Raw genomic sequence first — 19,640 nt, forward strand, 5'->3', positions numbered from 1 at the left:
AACCCTAGTTATGAAAAGAGAAGGGTTAAAATCATGCACTGAAATGCTCATAGGCTTGAAGGAGTGTTTATTTATCTTTGTATGTGTCAGAGTGGTGCAACTAAAAATTTTGGATTAAAAAAAACGTTTGGATTGGGTCCGCTTTAAAGCTGCAAAGCACTAATTTGTGAAAAAAAAATAGACTGGTCACTAGGGGGTGTAAGCCTATAGTCCTGAACTGGTTATTGATGATAGATCGGGAAGGGGGGGGGGGGGGGGGCATAAATACTTACCTGATCCAACATAATCAGGTTACAGGTGACGCTGTCCCTCTTTGGGAACCCTGTCCCTCTTTCCTCCTCATTTGTCCCTCTTTCAGGGCTTTGTCCCTCTTTCTATGTAAATATATACTGTATATTTCTCTACTAAAAATGCGTTTGATAGACTCTAAACTTTATTCCCATCCTTTAAATTGATATATTACTTATTTTAAAATGATAAAATGAAGGAAAATGAATCAGGATAGAAAGGACCAGTGTGGTTTGAATTACCGTATATAACAAAATATTTTACTTATGAAATCTTTAATGTATGTGTGAGTAGGGGTGTGTCGGGGGCATGGTTAGAGGTGTGGCTTAAGAGTCCCTCTTTCTGATCTCAAAGAGTTGGGAGGTATGTCACCTGTCATGACAGGCTTTCTCTTTTTGACCAAAGGTACTCTTTAAAGGGAACCCAAGGTGAGAGGGCTATGGAGGCTGCCATATTTATTTCCTTGTAAACAATGACAGTTGCCTGGCTGTCCAGTTGATCTTCTGGCATATGTGTCTAAGTCAAAACCCTGGAACAAGCATATGGCTAATCCAGTAAAACAACAGTACCTATGGCTAAAAGTATTAGAGACACAGGATCAGGAGGACTGCCAGGCAACTGGTATTGTTTAAAGATTAATAAATATGGCAGCCTCCATATCCCTCTCACCTCAGGTTACCTTTAACAGGCAGCATAGTTAAAAGTACGGTGACCATACGTCCCACTTTACCCGGGACAGGTCCCGGATTCAGGGTCCCCTGTCCCAGGCTGCGCTATGTCCTGGGAAATGTCCCGCTTTTAGCCGCGGGACGTCCCAGCCTTGGGACTCTGGCCACCGTACCATTGCATGAACTGGCTGCGGCGTCTAATAAATGCTGCACCAGTTCATAGCCAGCAGCCCCGCTCCAGCCTGCAGTCTTCCGGCAGGCAGAGCAGGGCTACGGGAAGATGGCGTCTGAAGCCCTGTACTGGAGACTCTTTGTGTCTCCAGTACAGGGCTTCGGGCGCCATCTCCCCGTAGTAGTGTTGTCCGGATCATGAACGATTCGGATCTTTGATCCAAATCTCTTTTGTGAGTTGAATCATCCGAATCATCAAAATGAGTGATTCGGATCACAAAGGGGGCAGGGCCAGGAGCGGCACGCCCCCTCTCAGCGGGCAGGGGGGTCCTGGAAGCAGAGATGGATCGCTCAGTTGGAGGGGAGCCAGCCTTGCAGGGACAGGTAGATGAGAGAGGGGACATGGGTGCCACTGCCAGATATGTGTAGAGCACACGTACTGGCTGCAATGTGCTGCTCATTTTAGGCTGGCTGTTCCGTAGTTGTGCTCAGTGAGCAAATGGGAAACTTTTGGCTCAGAAGCACAGCTCAGTAACTTTGTAGACGGCGTGCTGGGCTAGAATGACAGGACACAGGCACTGTGATTGCAGGGCAATATGATCCTCCTGCACTGCTCTAAACAGCTGCACTTCACTTCTGGGAATGCTTTGGGGAATGCTTTCTTTCACTGTGCAACGTTTGCATTCAAAGTATACAGATGAACATATAGGTGAAAGCATATGCATATGATTGCAGCATGTGGGTATTGTGTGCAAACAAACATTTCTGCTCTCTGCTCGTCCCTCCTCCCTTCTCTGTCCACTCCCTGCCCGTCTCTGTCCACCATCTCACCTTCTCTGTGTGTCCACCCCCCCTCCCCTTCTCTGTCTACCGCAGGGAAAGTCCTGTCCTGCTAGTCATTTCACCCCCGAATGCTTCCCTAGGAAAATGATCCGAGATTCGGATCAAAGATCCGGATCTTTTCAATGATCCGATTCGAATCATCCGAATCATTGAAAAGATCAGAACTTCCCATCTCTACCCCGTAGCCCTGCTATTCCATTCAGCGCGGGAGATTGCAGGAGCAAGATGGTCCGGGGAGCTGCGCGCCAGCGGCCGGCCGGGAGAGGAGATTTCTGTCAAGTGAGTAAATTCCTTTTTTTGTTGGTGAAATGTTGCCCACTGCGTTTTTTTCTGCTGAAATGTTGCCCACTGCGTTATTTTCTGCTGAAATGTTGCCCAAATTGCGTTTATTTTCTGCTGAAATGTTGCCCAAATTGCGTTTGTTTTCTGCTGAAATGTTGCCCAAATTGCGTTTGTTTTCTGCTGAAATGTTGCCCAAATTGCGTTTGTTTTCTGCTGAAATGTTGCCCAGATTGCGTTTGTTTTCTGCTGAAATGTTGCCCAAATTGCGTTTGTTTTCTGCTGAAATGTTGCCCAAATTGCGTTTGTTTTCTGGTGTCTGGGGTAACTATTGCTGCAATTATTAATGGTCATAGTTGGCTATATTTGTTGCTTTGGGGTTAGTTACGCTCCGCCCATACAATGTCATGGCCACGCCCATTTTTCCGCTACGTACGCCGCGAGCAGACCCCCCCCCCCCCCCGCCGCACCAGGTTGGACCCAGAAAAATCTGGTCACTGTACTAAAAGCAATCTCTGTTAACTCACCACTGCTGAACTGGGTGTGTCCACTTTGCGTTTTTTACCTATGCAGTCTGGGCTCTTTTCCACTATGAAATGCGATCGCGATTCCGATCGCGTTTCAATTTCCACCATGCGATTGCGATTGAGCTACTATACTCATTATAGTCCAGCTCAATCGCATACAAAACGCGGCAGGACGACAATTGCGCTTTGACCAAAATCGCATCGCAATCGGATCGCACTAATGGAAATTGCTGCTGCAGTTTCCATTACTTTAATGTACCTTGCGATTTGCGATCAGAAGCAAATCGCAAATCGCAGGCTAGTGGAAAAAGGCCCTCAGTTGGACAGTCCTTGTCTACAATCTGCTAATTGTGAACATTTCTACTGGCTAGCTGAGTCACAGCATATTTAAATTCTTCCTTGCTCTCAGACACTTGGGGTTTAGAACAATCATCCCAGCCCCAGTTGCATCTGGCAAGGAAAAGGGGTTGAGGAAGAAAGGGAATAGAAGTAGGGCCAGAGAGAAGGTAGAGAAAATACACTTCTTCCTGGTGTCATTTTAATATGTGGCTGTGTGCAGTGCAGAAGCAGCGTTGCTGCACAGAAGGTGTTTTTTTTTTTTTTTTTTTAACATATGAGCTTCCGTATGCATTCTTCTTCCTGATTAGTCACATGACCACACCACACCACATGACACCTCGTCGGTGACTACACTTTAGCATCTCTTCAGGACGTACTTTTCAGCATGTGGTATTATGCTGCCTTCGTGCTGTTTCTTCTTGGACAAAGCACGGTGAGTATTTGAGTTGAACCCAGTACTATCTACAGGGGGTCATTAGTGTTTATATAGAGGGTCACGGTTTCTAGTATCCAGTCCAGTATTGATCCTTTTGACACTTCCGATGTGGCGTTGCTTTACTAATGTGCAAATCAAATATTTCAATGTAATGGACGATTCTTACTGTTCATATTATGTACAAAAGTGAAAATCACAGAAATGACACTGCTACATTATGAAAGTTGAAAAGAAAGACAACCGGCCCCGCCCAGTCAGCAAAATGAGTTGAACTCTTCCTGTTGTGGAGATATTTGTCATAAGCAGCAAAGCCAATGAAAAGCAAACGTTCAGAGTGGTCAGAACTTGCTGTTTAGCTTGCACAGTAGAACAGCCTCTCGGTAGCGTATTAAATGCAATCTATGCAACCTCTAAAAGGTGTCAATACTGGTTTACTTTTTCTTTATGCTGGGTACACACTATGAGATTTTCTGGTCGATTACTGTCAGATCGATTATTTCCAACATGTTCGATTTGCTTTCCGATTGATTTCCGAGCATTTTCCGATCGGCTTCTTATTAAAGTGCACGGAAATCGATCGGAAAATGCTCGGAAATCGATCAAAAAGCAAATCGGACATGTTGGAAATAATCAATCTGACAGTAAATCGACCAGAAAATCTCGTAGTGTGTACACAGCATAGATGTGTTGTGTGTGTTTTCCCATTAAACTGATTAGATGTTTTAAAAAAAATCAAACCAATCCACCATACATTACATTTTTCCAGCATAAGCAATATAATCAAACAATTGAAGTAAGTTGAAATTAAAATAATGCATTCAGTTCTTGTAAACAATTGATCATTTTATTTTTATATGAAACAAAACAGGAAAATCGATTGATTTTGATCAACTTGGGCAATGAGCATGGCCACCTTGCCAGCCAATATGGCTCAACCTATGTTTATACAAGACTCTGGGGTTTGCAACAGCAGGAAAGTATTATTTTGTGAGCAGAAGGCTACTTTCAAACATGTTGTGTTGGGATAAGATTGCAGCAGTGGTGAAAAGTCAAACTGCATTTGGAGTGCAATGCAACATATACAGTACATTGAAAGTATGCTTCGCTGCCACTGTAAATGTGCACACTGTTCATAAAACACACAGAGTGCCGTGCATTGTTCGGCTGGAACCTGCTGTACCACACCATTGATGCGCTGATTTGTGTTGAAATTTGATTATACTGTGTTGCGACAGAACACAGCAGATGCAATATGAGAGGAGCCTAAGGTCCAGTTTCCACTAGTACGGAAATTTGGACTGAATCCGCAGAGTTTCTCCACAGGCAAATTGCACGGGGGAAACTCTGCGATAGGAGACAATACTGCCGCTGTTCGAATCGCTTGCCATATCGATTTGGCCAACATTGCAGCAATTTTCAGTGCCAGTGGTAGCAAATCCCATAGCGGTGCATGGCATGGATTCCAGGATTCGGTTGCATACTCGCTGAACAGGAAGTGCCGCTACGTGTCTCGTAGGACGCGCAGCGGCTAGTGGAAATGGGCCCTAAGGCTAGGTTCACAGTGGTCACTTGCATAACGCACGCATTATAAAGAGTGTGAACTGCAGTGAAGACTGGACGTAACTAATGGAAAGCCTGCATGCAGCAGGTTCGAATAACACAATCCGTTACAATGCAGTACTGTGAACAGCTCCATAGTATGTATGAACAGTGAGCTGACATGCAGAATTTTTATGCAAAGCAACTGAGCACTGAACTAGGTCTAAAACTTAAAGGGAACCTGAAGGTAGGCCCAGTGCACACCGAGCGGTTTTTGGAGCGATCCGCCGGCCGCATCCGCCTCTAAAAACGCTTGTCTAATGTATTGCAATGGGATGGTGCACACCGGCGGTTTGCGTTTTTTGCCAAGCCGCAAACGCGCCTCCTGCTGCGCGTTTGCGGTTTTCGGAAGCGTTTCGTCCTCAATGTAAAGTATAGGAAAACCGCAAACCGCTCTGAAAAATGCTAGTTTAGAGCGGTTTGCCAGGCATTTTTGTTACAGTAGCTGTTCTGTAACAGCTTTTACTGTAACAATATGTGTAATCTGCTACACAAAAACGCACCCAAAACCGCTAGGTATGTTTAGAAAACCTCTCTAAACATACCTTGAATCGCTCTGAAATCAGCTCCCAAAACCGCTAGCGTATTGCGGATCTGCTAGCGGTTTTGGTGTGCACTGGGCCGTAGTGTAAAAAAAAAAATGTATTTACCTTGTTCTTCTGCCAGCCCTCTGTGCCCACGCTGGTCCTTAACGATCCTCCCGTCCCCCGCCGCGGCGGAGTTTCTGTATAGCCAACTTGCAAGTTGTGGAGTTGGTAAAAAAAATAATTTGACTCCAACTCTGACTCCTCTGTTTATGAAACCTCCAACTCCAGATTCTCAAAATGGCTTCAACTCCTCGACTCTGACTCCTTTGTGTAATAACTAGGACTGTGGATTTGGTACAAAAATCATCCGACTCCTCAGTTTTTGAAACCTCCGACTTCAGGTACCCAAAATTGCTTCGACTCCTCGACTCTGACTCCGACTCCACATATGGTATAAAAATCAACCAACTCCTGATTCCTCAGTTTAAGAAACCTCAAACTCCGACTCCAGGTACCCAAAATTACGGTACTCAGACTCCTCGACTCTGACTTCAACTCTGACTCCACAGCCCTGCTACTGGGTATACTAAACTAGATTAGCACCACTCCAGAGGCATCCACTGTTTCAGTGTGCAGACCCCCGGAACGTAACCGACAAGAACTTGATGGATGGGTTAAAGTGGCCGTGCTTACTCTCCCATGTTCTTTTTAGTTAACATCTTCCTTGGGTTCTCTTTTAAGGCTGCCATACACTGTTCGATTGCCACCAGATCGACCAGCAGATAGATCCCTCTGTGATCGAAACTGATTAAAGCGGGATCTATTGGCTGCCTACACTGCAAACAGATTTTGAATCGATTTCACTATGAAACCGATTCACAATCTGTGGAGCTGCCGTTTCAGAAGCCCCCCCTCCCCCCCCCCCCCCGCATACATTACCTGATCCGGCTAGCGTGAGTCCCCCAGTCTCCGCTGTCTCTTCTCCGCTCTGGGCTCCAGCTTCACTTTACTTCGTCTGGGAAGTTTAACCTTCTTGGCGGTAACCCGTAGTTCGGGGTAAGCCGCCGGAGGGTGCCGCTCAGGCCCTGCTGGGCCGATTTGTTTAATTTTATTTTTGCTGGACGCAGCTAGCACTTTGCTAGCTGCGCCAGCACCCCGATCGCCGCCGCCGCGCGCCCGATCGCCGCTATACGGTGCGGCGCGCGGCCCCCCCCCCCCCCCCCAGACCCCGTGCGCTGCCTGGCCAATCAGTGCCAGGCAGCGCCGAGGGGTGGCCCGGGACTCCCAATGACGTCCCGACGTCGGTGACGTCATCCCGCCCCCGTCGCCATGGCGACGGGGGAAGCCCTCCAGGAAATCCCGTTCTTTGAACGGGATTTCCTGATCGGAGATCGCCGAAGGCGATCGAAGAGGGCGGGGGGATGCCGCTGAGCAGCGGCTATCATGTAGCGAGCCCTGGGCTCGCTACATGATATAGAAAAAAAAAATTAAAAAAAAACTGCCGCGCTGCCTCCTGGCGTATTTTTTTATACCGCCAGGAGGGTTAAACAGTAGAGGGCGCTGTAGTGTTTAAACTTCCCCCGACAGGAAGTAAGTGAAGCCAGACGGAGCCCAGTGCGGAGAAGGGATAGCGGGGACACATGCCGGTGGAACAGGTAATGTATTGCCGCTAGCGTCGGACATTCGTATGCCGCTATCGACACACTCCCGACCCGCCGGCGATCGGGCGAAATCCTCCGCGTGGACAGATCGACGGGAACGATCGCTTTTGGATGGAAATCGATCGTTCGGTCAGCACCTGCGCAACGCTTTCACAGCAGATTCGATCACAGTGATCGGATCTGCTGTATATCGGCGGGAAATCGTGAGTGTATGGGCCCCTTTAGGTGCATGCACACACAATAGCTGTTATCTTTTATGATCGTACAGTGATCATTAGGTCAATAGTTCAGGGCATGAGCACTATACAGACAGTACTGTTTAATGGAGGGGGAGAGGGAATGAGTGGGTGAGTGGGTTTAAAGGACAACTAACTGGAGAGGGATATGGAGACTGCAATCTTTATTTCCTTTTAACCTCCCTGGTGGTTTATTTCTTTCTGGATTAATGGGTCTAAAAGCGGTACATTTTTTTTTCCCAAGAATTTTAGGCCTCCAATTCCTAAGTCTTAAATAATTTTAACAGCTGTGCTTCTGGATAGTATTCGTCTCAACAGATCTGCAAGCGTGGTACTTTTCCTAGAAAGCAAGTTAGAAATACATAGCGGGTAATCCTCTACTGCAATACACCCTGTGCTGAAACACACACTGTGGGCTCTATTCATAAAACCTTACCGCAAGTTTTCCGCTCAAAACAGCGGATTTTCCCGTCCATTTAGCAAAGTGGGCATTCATAAAAGCTGTTCCCGCATGAAAATCTACGATCCCCCAGCAGAGCGAGAAATTTCCGCCTTCTCCAGTGTTTTTCTAGATTTATCTAGAAAAAAGTAACAAAATGGCCATTCATGAAGTTTAGAGGAAGCGGTATGTGGACGGGAAATACCGCTTCCTCTGATTTTGCGGATTACATACAAGTGAATGGGACAGACCTCCCAGAGAGAGCAGTGCACGGAGGGACTCTGCCGGCTGAAGTGTTTCTGCATGCCTTCCGACAGCTTACCGCCAGCCTTTAGCGGGAGATCTCCGCACTTGCATCGCAGCTGGCAAGATTTTTATGAATTACCACCCAGAAGTCTAAAATACCGCTGCGGTATTTTCCCTCCAGGAGTTTTTTCGCCACAACTTTTTTATGAATAGAGCCCTGTGTAGGGAAAACTTCCACCGCATGCAGGATGGGGATAAACTGTCCCCCTTCAGTTCCCTGCTCACAAAAACGATAAGTTGTTCTAGGCCAGGCATGGGCAAACTTGGCCCTCCAGCTGTTAACCCCCTTGGCGGTATGAAAAATACCGCCAGGGGGAAGCGCAGCAGTTTAAATTTTTTTTTTTTTTTTTATCATGTAGCGAGCCGAGGGCTCGCTACATGATAGCCGCTGCTCAGCGGCATCCCCCCGCCCGCTTCGATCGCCTTCGGTGATCACCGATCAGGAAATCACGTTCAAAGAACGGGATTTCCTGGAGGGCTTCCCCCGTCGCCATGGCGACGGGGCGGGATGACGTCACCGACGTCAGCAACGTCGGGACGTCATTGGGAAACCCGATCCACCCCTCGGCGCTGCCTGGCACTGATTGGCCAGGCAGCGCTCGGGGTCTGGGGGGGGGGGGGGGCGCGCGCCGCACCGGATAGCGGCGATAGGGCGCGCGGCGGCGATCGGGGTGCTGGCGCAGCTGGTCCAGCAAAAAAAAAATTAAGTAAATCGGCCCAGCAGGGCCTGAGCGGCACCCTCCGGCGGCTTACCCCGTGTCACACACGGGGTTACCGCTAAGGAGGTTAAGGAACTACAAGTCCCACAATGCATTGCAGGAGTCTGACAGCCACAGTCATGACTCATAAAGGCAAATGCATTGTGGGACTTGTAGTTCCTTAACAGCTGGAGGGCCGAGTTTGCCCATGCCTGTTCTAGGCGTATCACAGTATCTTTGCAGGCAAGCTTAATTCCATAGTACGGCCTAGTGCACACCAGAGCGGTTCGGCAGCGTTTCTCGATCCGCTTGCGGGTGCAGATCCGCTTGGGTAATGTATTTCAATGGGCTGGTGCACACCAGAGCGGGAGGCATTTTGCAGAAACGCATACTCCCGGTCTGCTGCAGATTTTGGATTGCGGAGGCGTTTCTGCCTCAATGTTAAGTATAGGAAAACCGCAAACCACTCTGAAAAACGGCACTTCAGAGCGGTTTGCCAGGCGGTTTTTGTTACAGTAGCTGTTCAGTAACAGCTTTACTGTAACAATACATTAAATCTACTACACCAAAACCGCTACACAAAACCACAAAACGCTAGCTGAAACGCTGCAGAAAAAGAAAAAGCGTTTCAAAATCTGCTAGCATTTTGCGGATCTTCTAGCGGTTTTTGGTGTGCACCAGGCCTACAAGCAGGTCTCTCGGTTTCTCTGCCAGCAGCCCTCCATCTCGTGTTGATTCATCAGTTGTCTCTAGCTCCGCCCTACGCGTTTCATCACTAGGGGCGTGACTCATCAGGGGCTAAGGCACGCATGCTATGCTACTGCTATTCATATGCGAATGCCTGCCCAGTTCCCTCCCTCCTCGCTTTGGAGCCCGACTAGGGTGTGCGTCATTGGCTTACCAGCAGAGAGGGAGAGACTGAAGTTTATATCACATTCAGCTACCTTCCCGTCAGAACGGAATTCCTTCCTGCCCCAGCCTCACTCTTGAAATTGCTATTAGGCATAATATGCGAAAGCCTAAACAAATTAATAACATGTCCACATAAAAGTCATTTAAAACAAGATTAGTTCTAGATAGTATCAAAACAATTATAAAATTAAAATGAGCATCCGACAAGCCCATATACAAATACATAGACGTACAGGGATTGCCGTCCTCTCATAGGCTGATGCCTATGAGAGGCGGAACAGGACGGATCACCGTCCTGTTCCAATTCCAGTGCAGGGAGGGAAGGGGAGGGAGGGAGGGAGAGAGAGAGAGAGAGAGCCTCATAGAGGCTAAGAAAAAAAGAAAAAAAAAACTGCTGCAGCGATCGGACCCCTCCGGCGGCATGTCCCCTAAGGGACAAAAAAAGAGTTTGATCGCTGGCCTCCTAAGCTGGGCTGTGCACAGCCCAGTACATCAAAAAAACAGCCTGGTCTTTAGGGTGGGTTAGCACTGTGGGCGTCAAGTGGTTAAATGTAACGATCTTCCGCTGGGATGCTGCGTTTTAGTTAGGGCGAAACTGCTGAACATAAATGTTACATAAAAAGTGGCATTTTATGAGACTTTAAAGGAGTACTGTAGTGAGAGGGATCTGGAGGCTGCCATATTTATTTCCTTTTAAGCAATACCAGTTGCCTGGCAGCCCTGATGGGCTATTTGCCTAAAGAAGTGTCTGAATCACACCAGAAACAAGCATGCAGCTAATCTTGCCATATCTGTCTAAATTTGTCAAACACCTGATCTGCTGCATGCTTGTTCAGGGCCTATGGCTGAAAGTATTAGAGGCAGAGGATTAGCTGAATAGCCAGGCAACTGGTATTGCTTAAAAGGAAATAAATATGGCAGCCTCCATATACCTCTCACTACAGTTCTCCTTTAAAGAGAATCTGTATTGTGAAAATCGCACAAAAGTAAACATACCAGTGTGTTACGGGACAACTCCTATTCCCCTCTGTCACAATTTTGCCGCTCCCCGCCGCATTAAAAGTGGTTAAAAACAGTTTTAAAAAGTTTGTTTATAAACAAACAAAATGGCCACCAAAACAGGAAGTAGGTTGATGTACAGTATGTCCACACATAGAAAATACATCCATACACAAGCAGGCTGTATACAGCCTTCCTTTTGAATCTCAAGAGATCATTTGTGGGTTTCTTTCCCCCTGCAGTTCTCATGCACTGAAGTTTCAGGCTGCTCGTTTCTTCCTGCAAACAGCTTTGTCTTTGCCTGTAATTCCTCAGTATGTGAAAGCCCAGCCAGCTCAGAGGACAATTTATCCAGCTTGTAAAAGATAAGAGAGAAGCTGCTCTAATCCTAAATAACACACAGGCAGTGTGCATAGAGGGGCCTGGAAGGGGGAGTTCATAGCAGAACCACAACACTGAAGAACTTGGCAGCCTTCCAGACACAGGCCGACAAATCTGACAGGGGAAAGATACATTGATTTATTACAGAGACTGTGATAGTAGAAAGTGCTGCAGTAAGCCATAACACATTAGAATAGCTTTTGGAACTTGTAGGATGATAAAAAACAGGATGCAATTTTTGTTACGGAGTCTCTTTAAAGAGTAACTGTTAGGTATTAAATACAAAATGTATTTTCTAGTGCAGGCTGTTACAATAGTCAAGAGGATGCTAACCCGGCAAATCCAAACTTTAAAATCAATCTTACTGTGTTCCTTCTCTCCCCATGCCCCCAGGCTCTAAGATGGTACGCAGAAGCAAAAGAGAAGTGACATGCTATGCTGTATCAGCCTTATGGCTGAAGCCTCTGTCACTCACCTCTCTGCGCTGCGATTGGCCGCCTGGTCTCCCCTTCACTTCTGAAGTTATAGCCGCTATTAGAGCGCAAGGAGGGGGGCCAGAGGCTGTCTCCTGTCACTGTCCTCTGCCCCCCTCCTGCAGTGGCATGTCCGCATCTTTCTCTTCCGCCCGTTGCATTCTCCCTTTTCCCCGTGCTGAATATTGGGTAAGGATAAAGGCAGCGCACACGGACTCCCAGAATAATGGTTCCAGGCGCTGCAGTTCCCTTCTATACTCTCTGCACTGCCGCCGGCAGTAGTGAAGAGAATAGATGGGAATGCCAGCGCTTGTATCCATTATTAGGTGAGTCTGTGCCAGCTGACCTTATCCTCCCCACTGTGCTCAGGGTCATTGCGGTGAGGAGGGGGGGGGTTCTTTAACCTGGAGGGCTTAGTGAATTGAGGCCAATATCATTTAAATAGACCAATGCATATCCTTGGTGCGGATGCAGCAATCTGTCCATGACCCTTTGAAACGTGGCCGGGGCTGTCTGTAACCTTAACTGCATTTTCTTATATTGAAAGTGTCCCGCTGGTGTAGAAAATGGTGTTTTCTCTTGGGCTACCTTGGCCAAGGGTATCTGCCAACACCCTTTGGTTAAATCTAGGCAGGGCCTAATCTCTATCAGCTTGTCCACTCGTGGCACGGGATATCCATCACATTTCAATTTCAGTTCATCTGTTGGCCCTCATACTGATTGATCATAGCCATGAATCTCCCACAAAAGCCATTAACCTAATATGGTCACGGTGAGCAGTAGAAAAGAAAACATCCACCAGGGGTATGGACATAAAGCCCCTTCTGCAGATACCTGGGTATTGCTGATCAAGATATGTAGAAATGCATCCCAGTTTGATCAGGGGAAAATAATTTGAATGCAAATCTCCTAGAAGATGTATGCCAGGGATAGCAAAGAAGCCCTTTGTGCACTTATTAAAAATTTTTATTAAAAAATAAAATTGCAGCAATTTCTTTCTGTGGTGCAGCAAAAAAAGTCAGTGTTTTTGTTTATTTTTAAGGAAACTTTTGGACGAACATTTGAAATAGACTACAACTACAATTGTTTTCGAAAAGATGGAAAGGCATTTCGATATATCTCTGGAAGCATTCATTATTCTCGTGTTCCACGTTGCTATTGGAAAGACCGTTTATTGAAAATGAAGATGGCAGGATTGGATGCACTTTACACGTAAGCATTTCAAGAAACTTAGTGTATAAAATTAGACTCAAACAATTTTGTTCATTCAGAGTGCATACAGTTTGATCCAGTTCTCCTTAGATTTTCTAGTCTTTACAACCTATCTTTGTTTCAGGTCCACATTTTTACCATTCAATATTTGCATAGAGAACAGTAAGTTACATTGAAATGATTCTTCTTCTTTTTTTTTTTTTTTTTTTTTTTTTTTGCCAGGTGTATTACAATATACTTATTCAGTATATTATATACTTTTTGAGCCAATCCACAAGCATAGAAATGAGAATTTGGGGCTGCCTCATGCATTAAATTCTGAACTAATGCCATTGTTTTTGATATTTTAATGACGATTTTAACGTATTAATTTTAATTATATAAATAACATAGAATGCAGTGATTCCATAGTTATTATTTTTAATGAGCGTAGAGTAATGCTGTTAGGCTACTTTCCCACCAAGACGTTGCGTTTTAGGGGACGTTATGGTCGCATAACGTGCCCCTAACGCAACGCATGGTGGTGTTGAAGTTGGACGTCAGATTGAGCTGTGTTATACAGCTCTCAAAGCAGCCGCTCCAGGTTAGTGATAGGAAGTCCGGATCTTTTTAAGGATTCGGATCATTTGAATCGGATCATTGAAAAGATCCGGATCTTTGAACCGAATCCTTTGAATCATTTTACTAGGGAAGCAGACTGGGGTGAAATGACTAGCAGGACAGGACTTTCCCTGCACTGTACATTCTGTATGTTCCTGTTTCTTCCAGACAGACATCCACTGTGAACCGAATCTTTCATTGTGATGATCCGGATGATTCGACTCACAAAAAATCCGGATCAAATGAACAATTCTTCATGATCTGAACAACACTACAGTCTCACCAGGAGTCACCACAGTGCAGTGAATATTAATTAGCCATGTGGCTGGCCGCAGAGGAGGAGGGGGAGACCTCCTCCTCCAACATTACTGAGCATGTGCAAACAGTCTAACATGGCTTAGCCCAGTATAACGTACAGCATGCAGCACTTTGTTTAAACGTGCTGCGTTACAATGTAACGCAATGTGTGCACTGTGAACAGCACAATTGATTTTACAGTGCTGTGAGTTAGGCTGTGTTACTGGCTGCTGTAACGTGTGACTTTAACGTCCCACTGTGAAACCAGCCTTAAGGAAAAATTACTGAAGTTTAATTACATTGGATTTTAAATAAAATATTTATAATAAAAACATAATTTATTTAGTGTTTGTAAGCAAACTCTTTGAACATTTCTACAAACTGTTTACCTTGTGAACTCTCTGACTTGTGCAGCAATGAAACTATGTACAAACATGACATAACGGCTTGACCATGCCAAGCACAAATCAACTACAGGTGCCTATTAACAGTACTATTTTTTTTTTTTTTTTTGTCTCATACAATCAATCTTCTTATCAGATAATAGCGATTGGTCAGTTGAAATTAGAGGGTAAAAGGACTGAATTGGTTATAGTTTTATTTTTATTATTTAGTATTTGTTTAGCGCTGACATCTTCCTCAGCACTGTACAGTGTATATTTTGTCTTGTCACTTCACTGTGCTTTGGGGGGGAGGGGGCTGATAATCCAATCCCTATAGTACACAAAATTACCTCAGCGCAAAAAACAATCAGTTATCTCCCAGACAGAGCCGTGGACAGTGGTGATAGATCCAGCAATACAGTACCTTATCCTGCAGCTCTATTTGGATGATCAGTGCTCAAAACACACTTCTGTGTGGTCGCAAGCTTTCTTAACACTTTCTGTAATCTCGACATCCCGGGGTAAAAACAGCGGCAGATTTCCGCTTAGCTGTGAGACAGCCCGGCTCAGCTCCCCAAGTTCTCCGATCACGTGACTTCAGATCTCGCCTGCTATGCGTTCCAGTGTGGTTGCGTTAAAAAGTACAATAGCTCAGACTGCTGGAAGTAGAGCTGCAGCATAAGGTACTGTATTGCTGGATCTACCACCACTGTCCACGGGCAGGCTGTGCCTGGAAGATAACTGATAATTTTTTTTTTTTCGCTGAGGTAATTTTGTGTACTTTGTTTTCCCTTTGGGCTTGGGGTCAGTCCCACCTTGTAGCTGCACTCATCCAGCTTAGTTTGCGCTACTCTTACTTGATTTTGTACAATCCCTATCATAGTCTTATGTCTGTATGTATAGTGTAGTGTATGTTTCGCAGTCTATAGACAGTTTTATGGGGAAGCCAATTAACTTTGGGGAGGGGGGTATACTTACCTTGGGAGGGGGAAGCCTCTGGATCCTATTGAGCCTATCCTTCTCAGTTAGCTCTTTCCAGTGCCGGCTCCTCCGCAGCCATACCAACAAAAATATTTTTTTAAGGCAGTGCATGTAGGCGCACTATCGGCTTCCTGCTTGGGCTCTGGCAGAAATAGCCGAGCCTGATCAGGTCTGCTCTACTGCACAGGTGCAAACTGTCTGCGCCTGTGCAGTAGAACAGACCCAATCGGGCTCGACTTTTTTCGCTGGTGCCCATCGGAAACCTGCTGCTGTGCCTGCGCACACTGCCAATAGGCAGCGACAAGGAAATTTTCAAGGGAGCCTGCGGTAGATCCCCTCTGGTGAGGAGGAAAGGGGGAGCCTCTTTAGGATCCCGAGGCTTCCCCCTACCAAGGTAAGTACCCCTATTATTATTATTTTTTTTCCCTTCAGGTGCACTTTAAGTCCAAAAGATAACCAGACAGATACTGTAGCACATGAACAATGACATTGAAAATTATGGAATGGCTTTAGGAAATAAAATCACTAATCAAAATATCAGCGGTAAGATGGGAAAGCATTACTTGCTATCCACACATTGACAGGCTTGCAATCTCACTCCAGGGCCCTTTTTCAACTCCCCTTTTCTCCTTAGATTTCTCCTAGGAGATAATGTTTCACCTTCTATTTAAAATAACTTACCAGCACTCTGTAATTTTAAATAAAAATGGGTGAAATTTTTTTTCTTACTTGCTGATGGTTTAAATGCTATTTTTAACAAGACTGTGGAAAGAAAACTCAGGAGAAAAAGGTAATTGCTTATGGGCCCAGGTGTCAGATATGAATATGCTTGGATCAACCTAACACTTGCAAGTAAGAATGCACGAAAGGACTGTTCACCTAATCGCATTAGAAGTTAAGGCTGACATACACAGGTCGATTGCCACCAGATCGACCAGCAGATAGATCCCTCTGTGATCGAATCTGATCAAAGAGGGATCTATTGGCTGCCTACACGGCAAACAGATTTTGAATCGATTTCACTATGAAACCGATTCACAAACTGTGGAGCTGCCGCTGCTGTCGCCCCCCTCATACATTACCTGATCCGGCCGGCGCAAGTCCCCCAGTCTCCTCTGTCTTCTTCTCCGGTCTGGGCTCCAGCTTCACTTTACTTCCTGTCCGGGGAAGTTTAAACAGTAGAGGGCGCTCTACTGTTTAAACTTCCTAAGAAGTGAAGCCTGTCAGAGCCCAGCGGAGAAGGGACAGCGGGGATATGCGCCGGCCAGATCAGGTAATGTATTGCCGCTAGCGTCGGTCGTCGGACATTCGAACGCCACTATCTACGCACTGCCGACCCGGCAGCGATCAAGCAAAATCTTCCGTGCGGACAGATCGACGGAAACTATCGATTGCGGACGGAAATCGATCGTTCGGTCAGCGTTTGTGCAATGATTTCACAGCAGATTCGATCACAGTGATCGAATCTGCTGTATATGGGCGGGAAATAGTATGTGTATGGGCCCCTTTAGAGGTATCTGTACAATCTTATAATTTCTGAGTTTGAGCATAAATGAATAAATTGAGTTGCACATATGTATGTAAGTGGTTTTAAACAGTGTTTCTTTAGGATTTATTTCCCTTAAATGAATGTTTCAAGGGCAGCCTCCCCTCTTCTGTGTGACACACACACATGTACAAAGGATGCCCTATAGGTGAAACTCGAAAATTAGAATCTCGTGCAAAAGTCCATTTATTTCAGCAATTGAACTTAAAAGGTTAAAACTAATACAGAAGCACAATAAAATGTGCGAATGTGAACCCTTTGGGATTTTATGGATTTCTGCACTAATTGGTCATAAAATGTGATCTGATCTGAATATTTTATGACCAATTTGTGCAGAAATCCATGTAATTCCAAAGGATTCACATACTTTTTCTGTATATGAAATAGGAACCCTTTGCCGGTGTTTTTGATTACTTAGGCCTCAATTCACAGAGCATTATCAAACGTTTATCAAACACTTTATCAAACGTTTGATAATTTACCTCATGGGTAAAATCTCACTAAGGTGTTATATATTTGTTGAACGTTTTATTGGTAAAACATTGGATAAATCTATAACACCTTAGTGAATTCAAAATTAGATTTTACCCATGAGGTAATTTATCAAACGTTTATCAAACGTTTGATAAAGTGTTTGATAAAACTCCGTGAATTGAGGCCTTAGCTGATTAGAGTCTGACACTTTGAGCCTAGAATATTGAACATTTTCACAATATTCTAATGGTGTAAGATTTTGATTTTGGGGTTCTCATAAGCTTTAAGCCATAATCATTCAAATTGCAATAAAGGTTTGAAATATCTTGCTTTGCATGTAATGAATCTATTTCATATATCAGTTTCCCCATTTTAAGTTTAATTCATGAAATAAACTTTTGCTCTATGTTCTAATTTTTCGAGTTTGACCTGTACTTACATATACTTATATGGGATATACAGAATATGGGACATACAGCAGGGCTGTGGAGTCGGTACAAACATTCAACGGCTCCGTCTCCTCCAGTTAGGACTCCTCCGACTCCTCTAATTTGCATATTACAATCTTGTTGATTGAAAGTATGTTACATGAAATGCATCTCTTAACTGTCAATGCTTAGGAATTTTAAAAGGCAATTGAAGTAAAGGGATATGGAGACTGCCATATCTATTCCCTTTTAGAACAATACCAGTTACTTCGATATCCGGCCGATCTTCTTCCTCTAATTCATAGTCCTAGACTAAAACTGGTCCTTGGTAAGAGTACTTGTAGAAGGTACAGACAGGAACAAAGAACATCTCAGGGCAGGCCCTAGGCAATGTAACTGTGGGTACAAGTAAGAGTGATGTGCAGGTACTCTGCAGGGGAATGAGGGGATTCTTCCTCTATTACACATTCTTCAGGTACCATCTGAACCAGGTTTATGGGGGGTGGACAACACCTCTGTGTTCAATGTGCACAACATTCTCAGTAAACCTGAGACAGATGAAATTAAAGTTTTATACATACATGGTGCTTCCTCCAGCCCCCTTCCCGCCAATCAGTCTCTTGCTGTCCTCCTCCGCCACCTGGATCTTCTGCTATGAGTCCAGGTACTTGAGCCAGTCGGGCGTAGTGCACATGCACACACTCTGCCGCCGGGAGCGTACTACACCTGCACAGCACTATTGCTGTACAGGTGCAGAATGCTCCAGGCTGTGGGAGCGACACACGGCCGGACCGCGCTAACTGGCTGAATTACTGGGACTCCTAGCAGAAGATCCAGGTGGCGGAGGAGGACAGCGAGGGACTGATTAGCCTGAAGGGGGCTGGAGGAAGCCCCAGGTTTGTATAAAACTTTTTTTTTTCTTTTCATCCATCTCAGGTACTATTTAATTCATAGTCATCAAACCAAATTTTAACATATCAAATTATTTGATTTCATGAGCAAAGCGAGTGCATATATTTGCATAAACCAGCATCAGCACATTATTAGTGACACAGCTACACATCAGGCTTTATTCTTACAGCATAGATGATGTTAAGTTTATATATAAGAGATTCCTGTGTACACATCATATATACTGTACAGTCACAATCAGATATGTATATCTGACTATAAAAATACGGGGACTGCTTTATTGAAGCAGCACAAGTAACTATTTTTTTGATTTATTTCATTTTTGTGGACTAAGCAGAGCTATTACTATATATATATATATATATATATATATATATATATATATATATATATATATATATATATATATATATATATATATATATATATATATTTTATGATTATTATCTAAGAAATAGAACATTTTATCATATTTTCTATTTTAATTACAGTTTGAATTCAATCGGAGTTGGTGCATTTTTTTCCCTACTCCGACTCCAGGTACCCAAAAATTACTCCGACTCCTTGACTCAGACTCCACAGCCCTGATATACAGAAAAGTCACTAAAACGATTGTGGTATATCCTATAGAAATAATTGTATAAAAATACATTAATGGAAAAGAAACTTGTATTTTCAACTTGTTTTTGTTTCGTGAGTAGTTATTACATTTATTTATCCACCCACCCAGGTATGTACCGTGGAACTTCCATGAGCCAAAACCTGGTGTCTATGAGTTTTCTGGAAATCATGATATTGAGGCATTTTTGCAGCTGGCTAATGAAATTGGATTGCTGGTGATACTGAGAGCAGGTCCCTACATATGTGCTGAATGGGACATGGTAATGTATTGCTGTAATTTTTTATGGGTACTGTTTGTTACCCTTCCCCTCCAACCCCTTACATTTTTTAGATGAGGGACTTCATTAGTGCAAGTTGTGTGGAAATTCAGAGGTAGTCAACCAGCTCTGCTGAGGCCCTAATTA

General features: G+C 44.7%; 1 protein-coding gene across 1 annotated transcript in view; it reads left to right on the top strand.

Moving 5' to 3' along the window:
• Positions 1–3,432: 3,432 nt before the first annotated feature.
• GLB1 (galactosidase beta 1) overlaps positions 3,433–19,640 on the top strand; it is a 141,856-nt gene continuing 125,648 nt past the window's right edge. The window contains exons 1-3 of the mRNA XM_068238312.1: positions 3,433–3,548; positions 12,825–12,994; positions 19,346–19,496. Of these exons, the coding sequence (XP_068094413.1) occupies positions 3,501–3,548; positions 12,825–12,994; positions 19,346–19,496 (369 nt within the window). The 5' untranslated portion in view covers positions 3,433–3,500. The remainder of the gene's footprint in view (positions 3,549–12,824; positions 12,995–19,345; positions 19,497–19,640) is intronic.

Source organism: Hyperolius riggenbachi, chromosome 5 (assembly GCF_040937935.1).
Source record: "Hyperolius riggenbachi isolate aHypRig1 chromosome 5, aHypRig1.pri, whole genome shotgun sequence".
Lineage (NCBI taxonomy): Eukaryota > Metazoa > Chordata > Amphibia > Anura > Hyperoliidae > Hyperolius > Hyperolius riggenbachi.